The 22,837-nt window shown below is 51.8% G+C and overlaps 1 protein-coding gene across 1 annotated transcript in view; it reads right to left on the reverse strand.

Annotated features, from left to right (window-relative positions):
* Positions 1 to 3,467: 3,467 nt before the first annotated feature.
* The window catches only part of LOC132836105 (phosphofurin acidic cluster sorting protein 1-like), a 44,258-nt gene continuing 24,888 nt past the window's right edge, over positions 3,468 to 22,837 (reverse strand). The window contains exons 15-24 of the mRNA XM_060855374.1: positions 22,208 to 22,314; positions 17,024 to 17,178; positions 15,987 to 16,097; positions 14,829 to 14,931; positions 14,690 to 14,732; positions 10,947 to 10,989; positions 9,718 to 9,862; positions 9,076 to 9,293; positions 7,708 to 7,830; positions 3,468 to 6,884 (exon numbers count right to left, since the gene is read on the reverse strand). Of these exons, the coding sequence (XP_060711357.1) occupies positions 6,766 to 6,884; positions 7,708 to 7,830; positions 9,076 to 9,293; positions 9,718 to 9,862; positions 10,947 to 10,989; positions 14,690 to 14,732; positions 14,829 to 14,931; positions 15,987 to 16,097; positions 17,024 to 17,178; positions 22,208 to 22,314 (1,167 nt within the window). The 3' untranslated portion in view covers positions 3,468 to 6,765. The remainder of the gene's footprint in view (positions 6,885 to 7,707; positions 7,831 to 9,075; positions 9,294 to 9,717; positions 9,863 to 10,946; positions 10,990 to 14,689; positions 14,733 to 14,828; positions 14,932 to 15,986; positions 16,098 to 17,023; positions 17,179 to 22,207; positions 22,315 to 22,837) is intronic.

Below are 22,837 nucleotides of genomic sequence, written 5' to 3' on the forward strand. Positions count from 1 at the left end.
TTTTAGACTGGGAACTGGTTGGGAATTCTGCTAAAAACAAGTTGAGCTGGGGAAAGTTTGCTAAGAACAAGTTGAGGGGGAGGGAAGCCCCTCTAGTAACAGGCTGAGGGGGTGGGAAGCCCCGCGAGGGACAGGCTGAGGGGGAGGGAAGCTCCATGAGGAACAGGCTGAGGGGGAGGGAAGCCCCATGAGGAACAGGCTGAGGGGCGGGAAGCCCCGCGAGGGACAGGCTGAGGGGGAGGGAAGCCCCATGAGGAACAGGCTGAGGGGGAGGGAAGCCCCATGAGGAACAGGCTGAGGGGGAGGGAAGCCCCATGAGGAACAGGCTGAGGGGGAGGGAAGCCCCTCGAGGAACAGGCTGAGGGGGAGGGAAGCCCCACGAGGAACAGGCTGAGGGGGAGGGAAGCCCCGCGAGGGACAGGCTGAGGGGGAGGGAAGCCCCTCGAGGAACAGGCTGAGGGGGAGGGAAGCCCCGCGAGGGACAGGCTGAGGGGGAGGGAAGCCCCATGAGGAACAGGCTGAGGGGGAGGGAAGCCCCATGAGGAACAGGCTGAGGGGGAGGGAAGCCCCATGAGGAACAGGCTGAGGGGGTGGGAAGCCCCTTGAGGAACAGGCTGAGGGGGAGGGAAGCCCCATGAGGAACAGGCTGAGGGGGAGGGAAGCCCCATGAGGAACAGGCTGAGGGGGGGAACGTTTGCTTGGAACAAGCTTCTCCTGTTTCTGAAAGGGAATCCCTCTGTATCCGTTCAGGGTAAAACCTATGTTTCCTCTAGTTTTCTTCACCTCAATCTGTACCCCTCAGCCAATCAGCACGCACCGAGGCTCGGAGCAGATATATGGCTAGTCAGCTTTCAGGGAATGTTCAAAGGGAAACTGTTCGCTCTTTTGAAAGAGTAGTTTAAGAAAAAAATCTCCCACAATTATCCCTCCCACCAGGCTGTATCTGTAAGAGCGCTATGGTTAACCCTGGGTAGTTAGTGAGTTAATTGCATTTGCCTGAACATCAGAATTAAAGGACCTTTCTTGTTGTGGTTCTGCTCGCCGAGCTGGAAGTTTTTGCTGCAAACGTTTCGTTCCCTGGCTAGGGAACATCATCAGTGCGGCGGGAGCCTCGTGTGAAGCGCTGCTTTGATGTTTCTTCCGGTATTTATATTAGTTTGTTCTTGCCGCTTCCAGGTGTCAGTTTCAGCTGCAGTGATTTGTATCTGGGGTCCAGGTCCATGTGTCTATTGATGGAGTTTGGGGATGAATGCCATGCTTCTAGGAATTCTCTGGCTGTTCTCTGTCTGGCTTGTCCTATGATGGTAGTGTTTTCCCAGTCAAATTCATGTTGCTGGTTGTCTGAGTGTATGGCTACTAGAGATAGCTGGTCGTGTCGTTTTGTGGCTAGCTGATGTTCGTGGATGCGGATTGTTAGCTGTCTTCCTGTTTGTCCTATATAGTGTTTTGTGCAGTCCTTGCATGGTATTTTGTAAGGACTGCACAAAACACTATATAGGACAAACAGGAAGACAGCTAACAATCCGCATCCACGAACATCAGCTAGCCACAAAACGACTCGACCAGCTATCTCTAGTAGCCATACACTCAGACAACCAGCAACATGAATTTGACTGGGAAAACACCACTATCATAGGACAAGCCAGACAGAGAACAGCCAGAGAATTCCTAGAAGCATGGCATTCATCCCCAAACTCCATCAATAGACACATGGACCTGGACCCCAGATACAAATCACTGCAGCTGAAACTGACACCCGGAAGCAGCAAGAACAAACTAATATAAATACCGGAAGAAACATCAAAGCAGCGCTTCACACGAGGCTCCCACCGCACTGATGATGTTCCCTAGCCAGGGAACGAAACGTTTGCAGCAAAAACTTCCAGCTCGGCGAGCAGAACCACAACAACGGATACCTGAGCTACAAATCTTCAATCAGATTTTAAAGGACCTTTCTATATGGTGTGCTTTTTGTTTCATCAATAATCCATTGGCCAAAGTGTTCTTTTCTCAAGAGCCCAATCTCTGGGTGTGTTTGGGAAATGCCAAAGGATAACATTGGAACACAAGGTGGCCATTCAACCCCTTGCAGCCTGTCCTGAACACGCTGGCCCTCATTCCCACATTATATTCCTAGTTCTCGACCAATGGAAATAGCTTATCTTTATCTACACTATCTTTTCTTGTTAATACCTTGAAAACTTTAATCAAATCTCCCTTTAACCTTCTAAATTCTAGAGAAAACAGGTCTAATTTATATAACCTTTCCTCATAACCCCCTAAGTTCAGATATCGAACATGTAAATCTCTGTTGTCTTTCCTCCAAAGCCAATATTTCCTTCCTAAGGTATGCTGCCCAGGTATGCTCACAGTACGTCAAGGGAGATCTAACCAGGGATTTGTTTAATTGCAGCATAACTTCTGTATCCTTGTTTTATTGATCTTTATTAAGTTGTGGGCATTGCTGGTTGTCTAGTATGTATTACCAGTCCACAGACACCCCTTGGGAAGGTGGGGGGTGAGCTGCCTCCTTGACCCGCTGCAGTCCATGTGCTGTGGGTAGACCCACAGTGTCCCTTAGGGAGGGAATCCCAGGATTCTGACCCAGCCACACTGAGGGAACGGTGATATATTTCCAAGTGGGGATGGTGAGGGGCTCGGAGGGGAACGTGCAGGGGGTGGGGTTCCCGTGTACCTGCTGCCCCCTTGTCCTAAATCGCCAAGTCTCTTTGGACATTTGCTGTATTTAACTTCATACCTTCCAGGAAATACCCTGATCCAGTCCAAAACTGAACCTCACACTTGTGTACACTGAACTCCACCTGCCAAGATTTTATCCATTCACCCATTCTAGCAATATCCCTGTGTACTTTTAAGCTATCATTAACTCTGTCTACAATGCCAACAAATTAGGGGTTTATATATTTTTTTGATTAGATTCCCTACAGTGTGGAAACAGGCCCTTCAGCCCAACCAACCCTCCAAAGAGTAACCCACCCTGACCAATCCACCTAGCACTATGAGCAATTTAGCCTGGCCAATTCACCCTAACCTCCACATCTTTGGACTGTGGGAGGAAAATGGAGCACCCAGAGGAAACCCACGCAGACACAGGAAGAACGTGCAAACTCCACACAGACACCCAAGGCTGGAATCGAACCTAGGACCCCCGTGCTGAGAGACAGCAGGGCTAACCACTGAGCCACCGGACTGCCCCAGTGATCTACCAACAGTATGTATTAACCTGTCATTGCATTTTTTGATAATAAATCAGTAATTGTGTTGAATAAGAATGCTGATTGATCACTATTGTAGTTTAAACCTGGACCAAGGTAATGAATTTAATTGCCCTTCTTAGTCAGTGGGAAAAGTGTGATTTGACAGAGCAATGGGACGACAGAGACTCTACAATCCTCTAACCTCACACAGACAGAAGATAACCAGAGGCACACAGCAAGTTTGTTGCATATTAGCAGAATTTTATTTGGATTTTAAAAAATTCTAATACTTTATATATATATATATATTTATATACACATGTATATGTATGTATATGGAAGCAAAACACAGATGGGAGAGCCTTACTGAATGAGCAGGGAACTCTCTAACTCTCCCTGAATACTGGTAACAGGCCAGCTGTTAATAACTCCACAGAGACACTGATGAAATAAGCACTGAGTGTTCCTCAGAGACTGTCCCACCAGCTAGCAATGTCCCTGAATGCGGATTCATCAGAACTTTCCAAAGGGGCATCTGGATAAATCAAGGAAAAGAAGACGTTTGCAGGCCTGTTTGGGAGGGGGTTGGGTGTGGAAAAACAGGGGGGGCACACATTTAATTAGCTGGCTCTTCTAAATAGCTGTCACAGTCTTGATGGGCTGAGTGGCCTCCTTCTGTCCTCTACCATCCTACCTCCTATCACAGGAGTGACAGCTAACACAGTTACAATGCAATTCTCTGAACCCCAGGGACAATGGCTGGGGCAGGAGGGGGTAGAGGCCGCTCTCACTCTGTCTCAGCCCCTCGAGTTCAGGCTTCCTCCTGCCACGGTCCCTGTAGACAGCCGGGCTCAGGCGGGGCTGTTAAACTGCAGGAGGCGCTCACTGGACAGTTTCTCTTCCTTCTGCAATACGTCAGGCTTATAGAGAGGCCTACAAGTGGAAGGGGCTTCCCAGAGGCTAATCCCATTCCCTGCATTTGTTGGAAGTTCCATTCCAGCCCTTTGAGTACAGTTTGGCTGGGTAGGCTGTGAGGAAAACTTTACTATCAGTCAGTTTGTTCACCTTCAGCCCAGCCAGACCACTTGATTCAAAGCAACAATGTTTTGAAGGAAATTCCTGATATTGCGGAAACCCCAAGGGGTATAGCAAGGTCTGGCTTTTACTTCAGCTGTCTTTAACCCCACAGGCCTGACTGTGGTCGGTTAAGTCAGCACAAGCCAGGCCAGGAGCCTGGGCCTTTCCTGCTCAGTGTATATGGGGTGGAGGGCTCAGTATCACAGTGGGAGGGGGAGTTACAAACCAGACGGCTCCTTGGTTGATGAGAAATGATCCTGAGGGTGATTGCATGGCACAGAGGAGCAAGATTCCAAAACAAAACCCAACACCTCGCTCTCTCTCTCTCTCTCTCTCGTCAATATTATACATCAGCTTTATGGCACAAATATAATAACAACACCTTCCAAATACAGACCAGGACAACGTCACAATTTAAATCACAGACAGCACATGACATCAGGTATAGCAGGAATCAGACAGGAAGGATCTCACTACACACAGCACATGCTCCCATACACTTCCCACTACAGTTAGATACAGAGTAAATACCTCTCCTCACCTGCCCCAAACACTCCCAGAACAAAGGGAGTAAAGCTCCCTCTACACTGTCCCCCCATCAAACACTCCCAGGACAGGGACAGCACGGGGTTAGATACAGAGTAAAGCTCCCTCTACACTGTCCCCCCATCAAACACTCCCAAGACAGGGACAGCACGGGGTTAGACACAGAGTAAAGCTCCCTCTACACTGTCCCCCCATCAAACACTCCCAGGACAGGGACAGCACGGGGTTAGATACAGAGTAAAGCTTCCTCTACACTGTCCCCCATCAAACACTCCCAAGACAGGGACAGCACGGGGTTAGAAACAGAGTAAAGCTCCGTCTACACTGTCCCCCCATCAAACACTCCCAGGACAGGGACAGCACGGGGTTAGATACAGAGTAAAGCTCCCTCTACACTGTCCCCCATCAAACACTCCCAGGACAGGGACAGCACGGGGTTAGATACAGAGTAAAGCTCCGTCTACACTGTCCCCCATCAAACACTCCCAGGACAGGGACAGCACGGGGTTAGATACAGAGTAAAGCTCCCTCTACACTGTCCCCCCAAACACTCCCAGGGATGGGGACAGAAGGCATGCTAACACTATAATGCCAGCCAGGGAGAGTTTCAGGGTCTGGGGAAGCAGTGTACACCAGCTCACCTTCTGCAGTGGGGCCTCAGCATCTACACACCCCTGCCTAACCGCTGTCTTACACAGAGATTCCTGCAGATCCCTCTACACTCAGACAGGACACAGAGTACAGAGCTCCCAGTAAGTGGGAAGGGGGAGCTCACAGCTGGGGTGGCTGTGGAGGGGTTGGAGGATTATCAGAGAGGGAGATCACAGACAGGCCAGTTACAGCACAGTGTCACCGCTCAGTGACGGGGGTCACAGACAGGAGATGGGGCATCACACTGACTAGGAGGGCACAGGATGGTACCAGACTGGGAGGGTAACAGGCTGGGGGGGTAACAGGCTGGGAGGGGTAACAGACTGGGAGCTGTTACTGCCCGGGGGGTAACAGGCTGGGGGGGGGTAACAGCTGGGAGGGGTAACAGCTGGGAGGGGTAACAGACTGGGAGCTGTTACTGCCTGGGGTGTAACAGGCTGGGGGGGGGTAACAGCTGGGAGGGGTAACAGACTGGGAGCTGTTACTGCCCGGGGGGTAACAGGCTGGGAGGGGTAACAGCTGGGAGGGGTAACAGACTGGGAGCTGTTACTGCCCGGGGTGTAACAGGCTGGGGGGGGGGGTAACAGCTGGGAGGGGTAACAGACTGGGAGCTGTTACTGCCCGGGGTGTAACAGGCTGGGGGGGGGGTTGTAACAGACTGGGGAGTAATAGACTAAGGGGTAATAGATAGGGGTAACAGACTGAGGGGGTTACAGACTGGGGAGGGGCTGCAGACTGAGGGGGGTTACAGATCGGGGGGGTTACAGACTGAGGGCGGTTACAGATCGAGGGGGGGTTACAGACTGAGGGGGGGTTACAGATCGGGGGGGTTACAGACTGAGGGGGGGGTTACAGACTGGGGGGGATTACAGACTGAGGGTGGGTTACAGACTGAGGGGGGGTTACAGATCGGGGGGGTTACAGACTGAGGGCGGTTACAGATCGAGGGGGGATTACAGACTGAGGGTGGGTTACAGACTGAGGGGGGTTACAGACTGTGTGGGGGTTACAGACTTGGGGGGGGGGGGAAGGGTTTACTGGATGGTCACAGACAGCAGACATAACAAAGTGAACTTTACGCTGGGTTAACAGACAGATGAAAAAGCTGTTGTTCCCACAGCGTGCCTGCGACGCTGTTCCCTGTTGGAACACAGACAGTTTTGAATCGTGAACATTCCCATGGTAGATTCCAGTCAGGTATTCGGTCTCCGGGTGAGGACCAGAGACTGCAGCTGGCCCTGATGGGGGAAGGTTTTGCTGCTCCCAGGCTGGTCTAACAACTGGCCTTATTGTAGGAGAAGAGTCCAATTGGAAAATGCTTGACATGAGTAGGCCACTGTGCTGCCAGCTGGAAAAACTTCACATCATTCCAATCCAGTCCATCGATACAGACTGCAAAACACACAAAACATCACCAGTACGTCTCCCCCAGCCTCCCTCAGCCTCACGCAACACACGTTAGGTTTAAGGAGAGTGGGAAAGAAGGAAGCGAGAGACAGACAGAGAGGTTCAGGGAGGGGTCCCAGAGTACAGCGCACGCAATGGGGGAGCGACGGGAATCAGGGGACGCGAGAGTGTGTGACAGAGATGGTGGGGTGGGGTGGGCCAGGGGCGTGAGGTACAGGGGCTCAGAGAGGTTACAAAGATAGGTATGGGTACAGGGACTGAAGGGGTTTACAGAGATAGGGAGGGGGTGTAGGGGGTTACAGAGATAGGGAGGGGGTGTAGGGGCTTGAGGGGGTTACAGAGATAGGGAGGGGGTGAAGGGGGTTACAGAGACAGGGAGAGCGTGTAGGGACTCGGGGGTTTACAGTGATAGGGAGTGTTTTACAGAGATAGGGAGGGGGTGCAGGGGCTGGAGGGGGTGACAGAGATAGGGAGGGGGTATAGGGGCTGGAGGGGGTGACAGAGATAGGGAGGGGGTATAGGGGCTGGAGGGGGTGACAGAGATAGGGAGGGGGTGCAGGGGCTGGAGGGGGTGACAGAGATAGGGAGGGGGTATAGGGGCTGGAGGGGGTGACAGAGATAGGGAGGGGGTGTAGGGGATGACAGAGATAGGGAGGGGGTGTAGGGGCTGGAGGGGGTGACAGAGATAGGGAGGGGGTGGAGGGGGTTACAGAGACAGGGAGGGAATGTAGGGATTCAGGGGGGGGTGGGAGGGGGTGACTGGGTGAATAGCCCACTGTATACCGTGTATGGGTGGTGAGGAGCTGACCTGTGAGCATGCTGTGATGCTGCTGTTTTGCTGAGCAGATTAACCGACTGATCCCCTCAATGACCTGACTCTTTGAATCCAGCTCCTTTTCCTTTGGCCTCTTGCTCAGGAATATTGTTGGCACTGAAGGGACAGGAAGGTTCACCCAGTTACCAGGCACCAGTTACCAGGCACCAGGCCCCAGGCCCCAGTCTGCAGGCACCAGTCACCAGTCACCAGGCCCCAGTCTGCAGGCACCAGTCACCAGGCCCCAGTCACCAGACACCAGGCCGCAGGCAGCAGGCCCCAGGCCCCAGTCGCCAGGCCCCAGATACCAGACACCAGGCCCCAGTCACCAGGCCCCAGGCCCCAGTCACCAGGCCCCAGATCCCAGGCCCCAGGCCCCAGTCACCAGGCCCCAGTCACCAGGCCCCAGTCACCAGGCCCCAGATCCCAGGCCCCAGCAGAGAGCCTCCACCTCGCATCAAGGGGGGGAACCTCTCTCTGTCCCTCACCCAGTCCCTCCCTCGCTGATCCCCCTCACTCTGACCCTCCCTTCACTGACCCTCCCTTACTCTGACCCTCCCTTACTCTGACCCCCCCATCACTGACCCTCCCTCACTGATCCTCCCTCACTCTGACCCCCCAACACTGACCCTCCCTCACTCTGACCCCACACACTGACCCCCCCTCACTGACCGTCCCTCTCACTGACCCCCCCCTCACTGACACCCACCCACACTGACCCCCCCTCACTGACCCTCCCTCACTCTGACCCCCCCTCACTCTGACCCCCCCCTCACTGGAGCCCTGCCCACTCTGACCCTCCCTCACTCTGACCCCCCCTCACTGACCCCCCCCCTCACTGGAGCCCTGCCCACACTGACCCTCCCTCACTCTGACCCCCCTCACTGACCCCCCCTCACTCTGACCCCCCCTCACTCTGACCCCCCCTCACTGGAGCCCTGCCCACTCTGACCCTCCCTCACTCTGACCCCCCCTCACTGACCCCCCCCTCACTGGAGCCCTGCCCACACTGACCCTCCCACACTGACCCTCCCTCACTGACCCCTCCTCACTGACCCCCCCTCACTGGAGTCCCCCACTCTGACCCTCCCTCGCTCTGACCCCACCCTCACTGAACCCCCTCACTGACCCTCCCTCACTGACCCCACCCTCACTGAACCCCCTCACTGACCCTCCCTCACTGACCCCACCCTCACACTGACCCCCCCCTCACTGGTGCCCTGCCCACTCTGACCCTCCCCTCACTGACCCTCCCTCACTGACCCTCCCTCATTGACCCCCCTCACTGAACCCCCCTCACACTGACCCCCCCTCCCCTCACTGACCCCCTGCCCACACTGACCCCTCCCCCCTGGCCCTCACCTTTCTTGTTCTTCTCCTTGGTGACCACGGTCATGGACATGGTGATGGAGGGGCTGAGCTCCCCACCGTTGGGTAGGCGGCTGACCTGAACCGAGCGGAAGGCGCTTTTCAATGTATTCTTCACGTTGACGTCGCGTTTCTCTCCCTCCTTCCTCCTGTCAGCCGAGTGGGAGAGCCAGTAATCGACCTGGAGACCCATCGCCTCACCCGCACCCGCACTGCAACAGGACAGGGCCGGGGTCAGTCACAGAGTCATCGGGCTGGACAGCTCAGAAACAGATCCCTCGGTCCAACTCATCAATGTCCATCATATATCCGAACCCAATCTAGTCCCAATTACTAACACATATCCACATCTCCCTCTAAACCCTCACTATTCATATACCCATCGTAATGCCTTTTAAAGAGACCCTTGGAACAGACCCTTCTGACTGGACCTTTGGAAAAGACCCTTGGGACAGACCCTTCTGACTGGACCTTTGGAAAAGACCCTTGGGACAGACCCTTCTGACTGGATGCTCCTGACAACATAGACAGCTCAGTCTTCCCTCGACCCCTTGTCCTCCCTCCCCCTCTTCTCCCCGAGCTCCCCACGCCCCCATAAACATTCCCAACCCCGCACACGCTGCCTCTTCCACTCACCTTGCTGCGGAGAGGTTCCCGCTCATGGAGGGTGACGAGGGGGGGGTAGACGACACCTCCTTCACCAGCGCCGAACTCGAGCTGTGAGGGGGGGACGTAGATGGAGCACAGCTCACTGTCGTCACAGGGTCCTCCAGCTCTGGCCCTGCAACAGCACCACAGGGATCAGACCCACACACACACCGACACACAGACACCGACACACAGACACACCCACACATATACACACACACACACCCACACACACACACCCACACACACCGACACACAGACACACACACACACCGACACACAGACACACCCACACACACACACCCACACACACCGACACACAGACACCGACACACAGACACACCCACACACACACACACCCACACACACCGACACACAGACACCCACACACAACGACACACAGACACACCCACACCCACACATACACACACATACACACCCACACACACCCATACACACCCACACACACACAGACCCACACACACACAGACCCACACCCACACCCACACAGACCCACACCCACACACACACACTGACACACACACCCACCCACACTCTCACAAACACACACACCGACACACATCCACACACACCGAGACACACCTACACACTGACACACACACACACACACCCCAGCACAAACGCACCCTGGGGCTGTCTGTCACTCCCCTGTCCCCTGGGGGTGTCTGTCACTCCCCAGTCCCCTGGGGGTGTCTGTCACTCCCCTCCCCCCAACCAGGGGTTTCTGTCATCCCTGCACCTTGGGGATTCCTGTCACTAACCCCGCCCCCCCAGCCTGGGGGGGGTTTCTGTAATTTCCCCCAACCCCTGGGGTCTTTCCCAGCAGCCCCCTCCCCCCCCCCAACCCCAACTGGATTCTACTACAATCCCTGGGTTAACCCTGAACACTCATCGTTTTCCTGATTCCCGCCCTCTCTGCATCCCACTCTCTCTAATTGTTACCCTCTCTGTGACCTTTGCTCTCTCTCCAACCTCTGCCCTCTCCCCCCCTTCCGTCTCCCTTGCCGTGTCTGTGACCCTCACCCTCTGGGTCACTCCCTGACCCCCAGTCTGTGCCTGAGGGACCTGCGTTTTCTCACTCTGTGGGATACTTACAGAGGGAACCAGGAGGGCAGAGGGGATGAGGGCAGTCAGTTTGAGGTGGGTCACTCTACCCCAGGAGGATGAGGCTGGTGTTAGTGCAATGAAACTCTTACCTGCTGGAGATGGACATGGTTCAATAATGCCAACCTTCACCACCTGGAGAACAAAACAAGTCACACTTTAGAGCTGTGTGTCCCAGAGAGAGAGAGAGAGAGAGGGGGCGGAGGGGTGGGCAGGGAGGCGAGCAAGACAGAGATAGCGGCTGAGGAGGGGAGAGAGGGGGCAAGGGTAAATAGAAACAGGGACGGGGAGAGAGAGTGAGAGAGCACACACACTTCCTGGTGTCCCTGTGGGAGAGACAGAGAGTGTGTTTGTCGGTCCATGTGTGTTGAGTCATAGAGATGTACAGCACAGAAACAGACCCTTCAGTCCAACCCGTCCATGCTGACCCAGACATCCCAACCCAATCTAGTCCCACCTGCCAGCCCCCGGCCCATATCCCCCCAAACCCTTCCTATTCATATACCCATCCAAATGCCTCTTAAATGTTGTAATTGTACCAGCCTCCACCACATCCTCTGGCAGCTCATTCCATACACATACCACCCTCTGTGTGAAAAAGTTGTCCCTTAGTTCTCTTTTATATCTTTCCCCTCTCAGCCTAAACCTATACCCCTCTAGTTCTGGACTCCCCGACCCCAGGGGAAAGACTTTGCCTATCCATGCCCCTCATGATTTTATAAACCTCTATAAGGTCACCCCTCAGCCTCCGACGCTCCAGGGAAAACAGCCCCAGCCTGTTCAGCCTCTCCCTGTAGCTCAGATCCTCCAGCCCTGGCAACATCCTTGTAAAACTTTTCTGAACCCTTTCAAGTTTTACAACATCTTTCTGATAGGAAGGAGACCAGAATTGCACGTGATATTCCAACAGTGTCCTAACCAACGTCCTGTACAGCCGCAACATGACCTCCCAACTCCTGTACTCAATACTCTGACCAATAAAGGAAAGCATACCAAACACCTTCTTCACTATCCTATCTACCTGCGACTCCACTTTCAAGGAGCTATGAACCTGCACTCCAAGGTCTCTTTGTTCAGCAACCCTCCCCAAGACCTTACCATTAAGTGTATAAGTCCTGCTAAGATTTGCTTTCCCAAAATGCAGCACCTCGCATTTATCTGAATTAAACTCCATCTGCCACTCCTCAGCCCATTGGCCCATCTGGTCCAGATCCTGTTGTAATCTGAGGTAACCCTCTTTGCTGTCCACTACACCTCCAATTTTGGTGTCATCTGCAAACTTACTAACTGTACCTCTTATGCTCGTATCCAAATCATTTATGTAAATGACAAAAAGTAGTGGACCCAGCACCGATCCTTGTGGCACTCCACTGGTCACAGGCCTCCAGTCTGAAAAACAACCCTCCACCACCACCCTCTGTCTTCTACCTTTGAGCCAGTTCTGTATCCAAAATGGCTAGTTCTCCCTGTATTCCATGAGATCTAACCTTGCTAATCAGTCTCCCATGGGGAACCTTGTCGAACGGCTTACTGATGTCCATATAGATCACATCTACTGCTCTGCCCTCATCAATCCTCTTTGTTACTTCTTCAAAAAACTCAATCAAGTTTGTGAGACATGATTTCCCATGCACAAAGCCATGTTGACTATCCCGAATCAGTCCTTGCCTTTCCAAATACATGTACATCCTATCCCTCAGGATTCCCTCCAACAACTTACCCACCACCGAGTTCAGGCTCACTGATCTATAGTTCCCTGGCTTGTCTTTACCGCCCTTCTTAAACAGTGGCACCACGTTTGCCAACCTCCAGTCTTCCGGCACCTCACCTGTAACTATCGATGATACAAATATCTCAGCAAGAGGCCCAGCAATCACTTCTCTAGCTTCCCACAGAGTTCTCGGGTACACCTGATCAGGTCCTGGGGATTTCTCCACCTTTAACCGTTTCAAGACATCCAGCACTTCCTCCTCTGTAATCTGGGCATTTTGTAAGATGTCACCATCTATTTCCCTACAGTCTATATCTTCCATATCCTTCTCCACAGTAAACACTAATATAAAATACTTGTTTATTATCTCCCCCAATTCCTGTGTCAGAGGCTGAGGGGTGACCTTATAGAGGTTTATAAAATTATGAGGGGCATGGATAGGGTAAATAGACAAAGTCTTTTCCCTGGGGTGGGGGAGTTCAGAACTAGAGGGGCATAGGTTTAGGGTGAGAGGGGAAAGATATAAAAGAGACCAAAGGGGCAACTTTTTCACACAGAGGGTGGTACGTGTATGGAATGAGCTGCCAGAGGATGTGGTGGAGGCTGGTACAATGACAACATTTAAAAGGCATCTGGATGAGTATATGAACAGGAAGGGTTTGGGGGGATATGGGCCGGGTGCTGGCAGGTGGGACTAGATTGGGTTGGGATATCTGGTCAGCATGGACGGGTTGGACCGAAGGGTCTGTTTCCATGCTGTACATCTCTATGACTCTATGACATAGGCTGCCTTGCTGATCTTTGATGGGTGGAAGTGAGGACAGCAGGTTCTGGAGATCAGAGTCGAGAGGGTGGTGCTGGAAAAGCACAGCAGGTCAGGCAGCATCTGAGGGGCAGGAGAATCGACATTTTGGGCAAAAGCCTTTAATGTATTTATAAAACCTTTTGGATTATCCTTAACCCTATTTGCCAACGCTATCTCATGTCCCCTTTCTGTCTTCAGATTTCCCTCTTAATTATACCCCTACTGCCTTTATATTCTTCCAATATAGAACATGACAGCGCAATACAGGCCCTTCAGCCCTCAATGTTGTACTGACCTGTGAAACCAATCTGAAGCCCATCTAATTTACACTATTCCATTCTCATCCATATGCCTATCCAATGACCATTTAAATGCCCTTAAAGTTGGTGAGTCTACTCCTGTTGCAGGCACGATGTTTCACCCCCCTACTACTCTCTGAGTAGAGAAACTACCTCTAACATCTGTCCTATATCTATCACCTCTCAATTTAAAGCTATGTTCCCTCATGCTAGCCGTCACCATCCGAGGAGAAAGGCTCTCCCTGTCCACCCTATCTAACCCTCTGATTATCTTTTATGTTTCAATTAAGTCACCCATCAAACTTCTCTCTAACCAAAACAGCCTCAAATCCCTCAGCCTTTCCTCATAAGACCTTCCCTCCATACCAGGTAACATCCTAGTAATTCTCCTCTGAACTCTTTCCAAAGCTTCCACATCCTTCCTATAATGTGGTGACCAGAACTGTACACAATACTCCGATGAGGCCGTACCAGAGTTTTGTACAGCTGCAGCTTGACCTCATGGTTCCGAAACCCAATCTCTCTCCCAATAAAAGCTAACACACCATATGCCTTCTGAACAGCCCTATCAACCTGGATGGCAAATTTGAGGGATCTATGTACATATACCCAGAGATCTCTCTGCTCATCTACACTTCTAAGGATTCTCTCGATCTCTCCTGTCTGTACCCGACAAATACTTCCTTTTTCTTAACCAGACCCTCAATGTCTGTAGTCATCCAGCCGTCCCTACACCTACCAGCCTTCCCTTTCACTCTAACAGGAATATACTGTCTTGGGCTCTCATTGTCTCATTTCTGAAGGCTTCCCATTTTTCAGCCGTCACTTTACCCGTGAACATTGTGTCTGTGGGGAGAGAGTGTCTGTGTGTGTGAATGTGAGAGAGGACCGAGGGTGTGTGTGTGTGTGTGTGTGTGTGTGTGTGTGTCTGTCTGTCTGTCTGACGGACAGTGAGTGATCAGACCCAGAGCAGCTCTCTTCCCTGGAACCTGTGTAAGAGTCTGGGGTTGAAGTACTCACTCCAACAAAGGGAATAAATTTCTGATAGGAGTCGTCTTCATGGCTGTGGGAAGAAACAGGGAGTTAGTGAACGGGCAGCAGGTCAGCCAGCCGGTGAGCATGAGTAAAGCATGCTGTCTGTGTGTGGCAGCGTCCTTACCTCTTGTGCTTGCAGGTCAGCATGGCCTCAGCTACCGGGAGCTGGAGAGAAACGTGTGCTCCAGAAATGTACTGCATGATCCGTCCGACCACATCCAGCGCATCTAGAGGCAACAATTAAACCCCCCAGTGAAGAACTTCGGTCCCAGAAACAAGAGGTTGACCATCTGGACGGTGTACCAAAGCCCTCACACACAAAGCAGGAGAGACCAGACTCCAACCCGAGACAGAGATGGAGAGGGAGAGAGACAGAAAGAGACAGGGAAAGCGCCAAAGGAAGCGAGATACAGAGAGATATAGAGGGAGAGAGAGAGACTTCACTTGACAAAGGAGCAGCGCTCCATAAGCTTGTGATTTTGAATAAAGGTGTTGGACCATAGCCTGGTGTCATGTGACTTCTGATCTTGTCCATCCCAGTCCAGCACCAGCATCTCCACATCAGGGAGGGAGAGAGACAGAGGGAAGGAGATACAGGAAAAGAGAGAGAGAGATACTGAGGGAGAGAGACAGAGGGAAGGAGATACAGGAAAAGAGAGAGAGAGAGATACTGAGGGAGAGAGACAGAGGGAAGGAGATACAGGAAAAGAGAGAGAGAGAGAGATACTGAGGGAGAGAGACAGAGGGAAGGAGATACAGGAAAAGAGAGAGAGAGAGAGATACTGAGGGAGAGAGACAGAGGGAAGGAGATACAGGAAAAGAGAGAGAGAGAGAGAGAGAATACAGAGGGACAGAGACAGAGCATGAGGGAGACAAAGTGAGAGTTAGAGAGAGCAAGAGAAACGTGGAAACACAGCATGGAACAGAAACGGACAGAAAAGCTGAGAATGGGAGAGAGCAATTGGAAGGGGGAGGCTGGGGTAGAGATGGAGTGGGATAGAGGGAGAGGAGAAAGAGAAAGAAGACAGAGGGAGGTGGGAAAGAGGGTGGGGCAGAGATAGAGGGGAGGAGGGGCAAGAGAGGGAAGGGGAGAAAGGGTAAGGAACGAGGGTATGAAGAGAAAGGGGATAGAGAGGGAGGGGGTAAGGAGGAAGTGGGTAGAGACGGAGGGGAGGAAAGAGTCACTGAGGGAGATGGTGACAGAGGAATGGATTTCCCAAGCGACAGAGCCCCCAACCCAACCCTGAGGAGAGGGAATTGCAGCCGGCCCCAGTGTGTGTACCTGTGGTGGGAGCCTCAGTCTTGGTGAAGACCTCTGTCCAGGCAGGCTCCAGGAACAGGCTGCTGTACTTACTGTCTACAGATGCCATGTACCGTGCGACAGGGTGGGACCCTGGGGGAGAAAGGACAGATGTCAGAGAGAGAGAGAGAGAGACACCGCCCAGAGACAGAGAGATCCTCAATAAGGGCACCCCCAAAACACAGTGAGAGACCCCAAAAGAGATACCCGCCAGAGAGAGAGAGAGACCACATACAGAGACCTTCTCAGAGAGAGATAGAGGCCCCCCATAGCGACCTCCCCAGAGAGAGAGAGGCCACCCCCATAGAGACATCTCCAGAGAATGAGAGAGACAGAGATGCCCCCAGAGAGACATCCCAGAGAGAGAGAGAGCGACCACCCCCATAGAGAGACACTCCCAGAGAGAGAGCCCTCATAGAGACATCCCCAGAGAGAGAGAGAGAGAGAGAGAGACCACCCCCATAGAGAGACATCCCCAGAGAGAGAGAGAGAGAGAGACCACCCCCATAGAGAGACATCCCCAGAAAGAGAGAGAGAGAGAGAGAGAGAGACACCACCCCCATAGAGAGACATCCCCAGAGAGAGAGAGAGACCACCCCCATAGAGAGACACTCCCAGAGAGAGAGAGAGAGAGAAAGAGAGAGACCACCCCCATAGAGAGACATCCCCAGAGGGAGAGAGAGAGAGAGAGAGAGAGAGACACCACTCCCAGAGAGAGAGAGGAAGGGAGAGAGCCCCATAGAGATATCCCCAAAGAGACAGAGAGAGACCCCACATAGAGACATCCCCAGAGAGAGAGAGAGAGAGAGAGAGAGACCACCCCCATAGAGAGACACTCCCAGAGAGAGAGATGCCACCATAGAGATATTCCCAAAGAGAGAGAGACCCTCCCCAAATACACAGAGCCACTTGCTGACAGAGACCCCTCCCACACCATCTCAGTCACATGCCCCCGACCGCCCTAGCCTGCCAGGGAAGAGGCCAGACTGGGTGGGATGGTAACAGAGGCTCCCTCTTACCCAGGGGCACAATGAGGATCCGGAGGTAGTTGAGCCAATCTGACGTCTTATTGGCGAGCTGTTCCACAAAGAATCTCAGGATGGCACTGACATAGCTCTGTCCCCCAACAGCCACCACCTTCACTGGCCGAGGCATCTGGGCATTACAGTTACAGCTGGGCAGGGTACAAAACGGGGGTGCAGTTGACAATGGGATAAGACCTTCAACCTCCGAACCCCAGAACTGACCCTCTGAATCTGCCCCTCCCTGAGCACCAAACCGCGAAGGGATGATCACAGTGAAGGAGTGGTCACCGTCTACAGCATGGACACAGTGAGGTGTACGGTCACCATGTACTGCAAGGTCACTGTGTAACGTATGGTCACCACATAGAATATGGTCACTACGTAGAGAATGGTCACCGTGTAGGGTATGGTCACTGTGTAGGGTATGGTCACCGTGTAGGGTATGGTTACAGTGTAGGGAATGGTCACCGTGTAGGGAATGGTCACAGTGTAGGGAATGGTCACCGTGTAGGGTATGGTCACAGTGTAGGGTATGGTCACAGTGTAGGGAATGGTCACCGTGTAGGGTATGGTCACCGTGTAGGGTATGGTCACTGTGTAGGGTATGGTCACCGTGTAAGGTACGGTCACCGTGTAGGGTATGGTCACTGTGTAGGGTATGGTCACCGTGTAGGGTATGGTCACTGTGTAGGGTATGGTCACCGTGTAAGGTACAGTCACCGTGTAGGGTATGGTCACCGTGTAGGGTATGGTCACCGTGTAAGGTACAGTCACCGTGTAGGGTATGGTCACCGTGTAGGGAATGGTCACCGTGTAGGGTATGGTCACTGTGTAGGGTATGGTCACCGTGTAAGGTACAGTCACCGTGTAGGGAATGGTCACCGTGTAGGGTATGGTCACCGTGTAGGGTACGGTCACTGTGTAGGGTACGGTCACTGTGTAGGGAATGGTCACCGTGTAGGGTGTGGTCCGTGTGTAGGGTGTGGTCACCGTGTAGGGAATGGTCCGTGTGTAGGGTATGGTCACCGTGTAGGGAATGGTCGCTGTGTAGGGAATGGTCACTGTGTAGGGAATGGTCACCATGTAGGGTATGGTCACTGTGTAGGGTATGGTCACTGTGAAGGGTATGGTCACCGTGTAGGGTACGGTCACCGTGTAGGGAATGGTCACCGTGTAGGGTATGGTCACCGTGTAGGGTATGGTCACTGTGAAGGGTATGGTCACTGTGTAGGGTATGGTCTCCGTGTAGGGTACGGTCACCGTGTAGGGTATGGTCACTGTGTAGGGAATGGTCACCGTGTAGGGTATGGTCACCGTGTAGGGAATGGTCACCGTGTAGGGTGTGGTCCGTGTGTAGGGTGTGGTCACCGTGTAGGGAATGGTCCGTGTGTAGGGTATGGTCACTGTGTAGGGTGTGGTCCGTGTGTAGGGTGTGGTCACTGTGTAGGGTGTGGTCCGTGTGTAGGGTATGGTCACCGTGTAGGGTATGGTCACCGTGTAGGGTATGGTCCGTGTGTAGGGTGTGGTCCGTGTGTAGGGTGTGGTCCGTGTGTAGGGTGCTGTAATTGTGTAGAATATCATCTGTGTGTAGGATCCAGTCACTGTGTAGAGTGTGGTCTCTGTGTAGAGTGTGGTCACTGTGTAGAGTGTGGTCTCTGTGTAGAGTGTGGTCTCTGTGTAGAGTGTGGTCACTGTGTAGAGTGTGGTCTCTGTGTCGGTATGGTGATTGTAAATGTTTGTACAGGTTGTTTGGGTTCCGGTCTCTAATACCTGCCCAGATACTGTCTTCCAGATTCCCAGTGCCTCCTGTGTCCACATTGTTGTTCTCAAATCCCCGCTCAATCTCCTGTTTTTCCATAAGAACTATGCCCCCTCGTGATTGACCCCCTCAACCAAGGGGAACAGCCGCTCGCTCCTCACCCTGTCCATAGCCCTCATCATCTTATCCAGCTCAGTCATGTCCCCCCTCAGTCTGCTATCTCTAAAGATAACAATCCAAGACTCTCTCATTTCTCCTTATAGCTCAGTTTCTCCATCCCGGGCAACATCCTGGTGAACCCCTCTAACACTATCACATCCTTCCTGTAGTGAGGCACCCTGAACTGCCCACAGTACTCCAGCTGGGGTCTAACTAATGCTCTGTATTGCTCCAATATCACCTCCTTGCTGTTAGTGATAAGATTGCTAAGAGTAAGAGTTCCATGTGCCACCTTAACTATCCTAATCCTGTGCTCAGTGATCTCCGGGATCTGGGAGTAATTACCCGGAGATTCCCTCTGTTCCTCTAAGCTACCCAATGTTCTGCCATTCATTAAGTCCTCCCTCATCTTGTTTCCTTTTCCAAAGTGCATCACTTTGTATTTCTCAGGGTTAACTCCCATCTGTCCCTGCTCTAACCATCTGCCCATATCTCCCTGTAACCTATAACCATCTTCTTCCCTTCATCACCTACCAAGCTTGGTGCTGTCTGCAAACTTGCTTAATATTCCCCCAACATTTTCATTTGTATATACATCAAACAAACAGTCAGGGTCCCAGTGCTGATCCTTGTGGTACCCTGCTAGACAGCAGCCTCCAGTCACTCAAACACCCTTCTCCCACCACCCTTTGTGTCCCATTAAGAAGCCAGTTTCTGATGCATCTCACCAAGTTTCCCCCAATTCCATGTGCTTTAACCTCAGTCTCCCACTTTGTCAAAAGCTTTCCTCAAATCCATTTAAACTGCATCAACTGAACTTCCCTCATCCACACACTTGGTCATGTTTTCAAAACATTCAAACAAATTTGTTAGGTATGACCTCCCTCTGACAAAGCCATGCTGACGATCCCTAATTAACCCAGGCCTTTCCAACTGGATATTAATTCGCTCCTTCAGAATTTTCTCCAATAGTTGCCCTACCACTGATATGAGACTCCCCACCTTTCTTGAAAAGAGGAACCACATTAGCCGTCCTCCAGTCCTCTGACACTTGTCCCGTGGCCAGAGAGAATTTAAAAACTTGTGTCAGAGCCCCTTCAATTTCCTGCCACACCTCCCGCAGCAATTCATCTGGGCCAGGGGACTTGTCTGTTCTTAAACCCGACAGAGCCTCCAATATCTCCCCATTTCCTAGGTCAAACTGTGCAGGTTCCCCACCAGTCCTTTTCCTGAATTCAGTTTCTTAGTTTTTTTCTCTTCCAGAGTGAAGACTGAAGAGAAATATTAATTCAACAGCTTCCAACATCCTGGGGTTTCACACACGGATGGTCTCATTGGGTCCGCCACTTACCCTGGTTAACCACTTCCCTTTAATGTATTTATAAAATATCTTAGGATTCTCCTTAATCCTGCTCACAAATCCTTTTATATTTCCCCCTTTTTGCTCTTGTTATTGCTTTCTTAAATTCCCTCTTGCACTTCTGGTATTTCTCCAGGGCCACAGCTGAGTTACTCCCTTTGGACTTGCTAAAAGCCCTTGTCTTCTTCCTCACCCAGTCCTGAACTGTCCTGGATATTCAGGCCTCTCTGAACTTATTTCTCCTACGTTTCTCTCCCAAGCGTACGTGTTGGAGTTGGACTCGACTCCGGGCCTTTCTCTACGTCCCCCCCATTACTCTCCTGTAGACCTACCCACAAGGAGATGCTCCCAGTCTATTTTATGTTCATGAAGTCTGCCTTGCCCCAATCCAGTCATTTTCAGGCCGTCCTTTTCCCTGGCCAGAACAAATCTGAACCATTCCGTCCTGTGATATCGATCATCTAGATGCTCCCCAGTGCCAAACTGAACACTTTGCGGTCTTTCTCCAGAGCCAGATCCAGTACTACACCATCCCTGGTTGGGCCTTCTGTGTATATTAATACAAACAATCCTATTGGATACATTTCAGGAACGCCACCCCCTCTAAACCTTTAACACTATGATTATCCCAGTTTAGGTTGGGAAAGTTGAAAGTATAGTTACCTGATTAGTACTCTTACACATCTCTGGGAATTGGCTTCATATTTGCTTCTCTATTTCCCGGTGAATTTTTGGGGGCCTATAATACACTCCCTGACCCTTACCATTCCGAAGTTCTACCCACAAAGCCTCATTTGAGAACCCTTCCAAGACATTAACTCGCCTTTTTTGCAGTAATTGCCTCCTTAATTAATAGTACTACACCACAACCTTGTCTCCCACCCTCCTCTGTCTCGCCTGAACATCCTATAGCTCAGAATGTTGAGTTGTCAGTCTAGCCCTTCCCTCAAGCATGTTTCTGTGATGGCCACAATATCACACTTCCATTTCTGAATAGAACATAGAACAGTACAGCACAGAACAGGCCCTTCAGCCCACCATGTTGTGCTGACCACTGATCCTCATGTATGTACCCTCAAATTTCGGTGACCATATGTATGTCCAGCAGTCTCTAAATGTCCCCAATGACCTTGCTTCCACAACTGCTGCTGGCAACGCATTCCATTTTCTCACAACTCTCTGTGTAAAGAACCCACCTCTGACATCCCCTCTATACTTTCCTCCAACCAGCTTAAAACTATGACCCCTCGTGTTAGTCATTTCTGCCCTGGGAAATAGTCTCTGGCTATCGACTCTATCTATGCCTCTCATTATCTTGTACACCTCAGTTAGGTCCCCTCTCCTCCTCCTTTTCTCCAATGAGAAAAGTCCGAGCTCAGTCAACCCCCCTTCATCAGATAAGCCCTCCAGTCCAGGCAGCATCCTGGTAAACCTCCTCTGAATCCTCTCCAAAGCATCCACATCTTTCCTATAATAGGGCGACCAGAACTGGACGCAGTATTCCAAGTGCGGTCTAACCAAAGTTTTATAGAGCTGCAGCAAGATCTCACGACTCTTAAACTCAATCCCCCTGTTAATGAAAGCCAAAACACCATATGCTTTCTTAACAACCCTGCCTTTAACCCATCAGTCTAGCCTAGCACACTCCAAGCATTAAAATAAATACCATCCAGCCTTGCCGTACTCTCTTAACACTCAACAAAACTGAACTCACTGTGACATGCTTCCTTTGTTGTAAAATTATGTGTCTGATTCTGATTCATTGGTTTTAAGTGTCCACCTCTCCCAGCCAGACGAACAATGCTAGCAAACCTATCTATGTATATGTCCCATCCTCCCCAGAAGCAGTCCCAGTTATCCAGGAATCTAAACCCCTCCCCATAGTCCCAGGGATACTCACTAGCGCTGGATCCGAGCGAGAATACTGGACAGGCAGGTCTGTACCTCAATCAGCGAGCATGTGCAGATGAAGGTTTTGTTCTGATCAAGGAGCAGCTCAGAGATGTACTGTGTGACAAAGAGAACGAGAGAGGGAGGGCGGAAGAGAGGGGGAATGAGAGACAGAGTGAGAGGTGAGTATCGAGACAGTGAGGGAGAGAGAAAGAGAGAGGGAAGAGGAGAGAGAGAGAGATGGGGAATGAGAGACAGAGATACACAGAGACAGGGTGAGTGAGAGAGAGGGACAGAGACAGAGAGAGAGAGACAGAGAGGGAACAAGAGAGAGGGTGAAGGACAGAGAGAAAGGGAGAAACAAGACAGAGGGGCAATGAGAGAGAGACAGATTAGATTAGATTACTTACAGTGTGGAAACAGGCCCTTCGTCCCAACAAGTCCACACCGACCCGCCGAAGTGCAACCCACCCATACCCCTACATTTACCCCTTACCTAACACTACGGGCAATTTAGCATGGCCCATTCACCTGACCCGCACATCTTTGGACTGTGGGAGGAAACCCACGCAGACACGGGGAAAATGTGCAAACTCCACACAGTCAGTCACCTGAGGCAGGAACTGAACCCGGGTCTCTG

This window comes from Hemiscyllium ocellatum, chromosome 46 (assembly GCF_020745735.1).
Source record: "Hemiscyllium ocellatum isolate sHemOce1 chromosome 46, sHemOce1.pat.X.cur, whole genome shotgun sequence".
Taxonomy (NCBI): Eukaryota; Metazoa; Chordata; class Chondrichthyes; order Orectolobiformes; family Hemiscylliidae; genus Hemiscyllium; species Hemiscyllium ocellatum.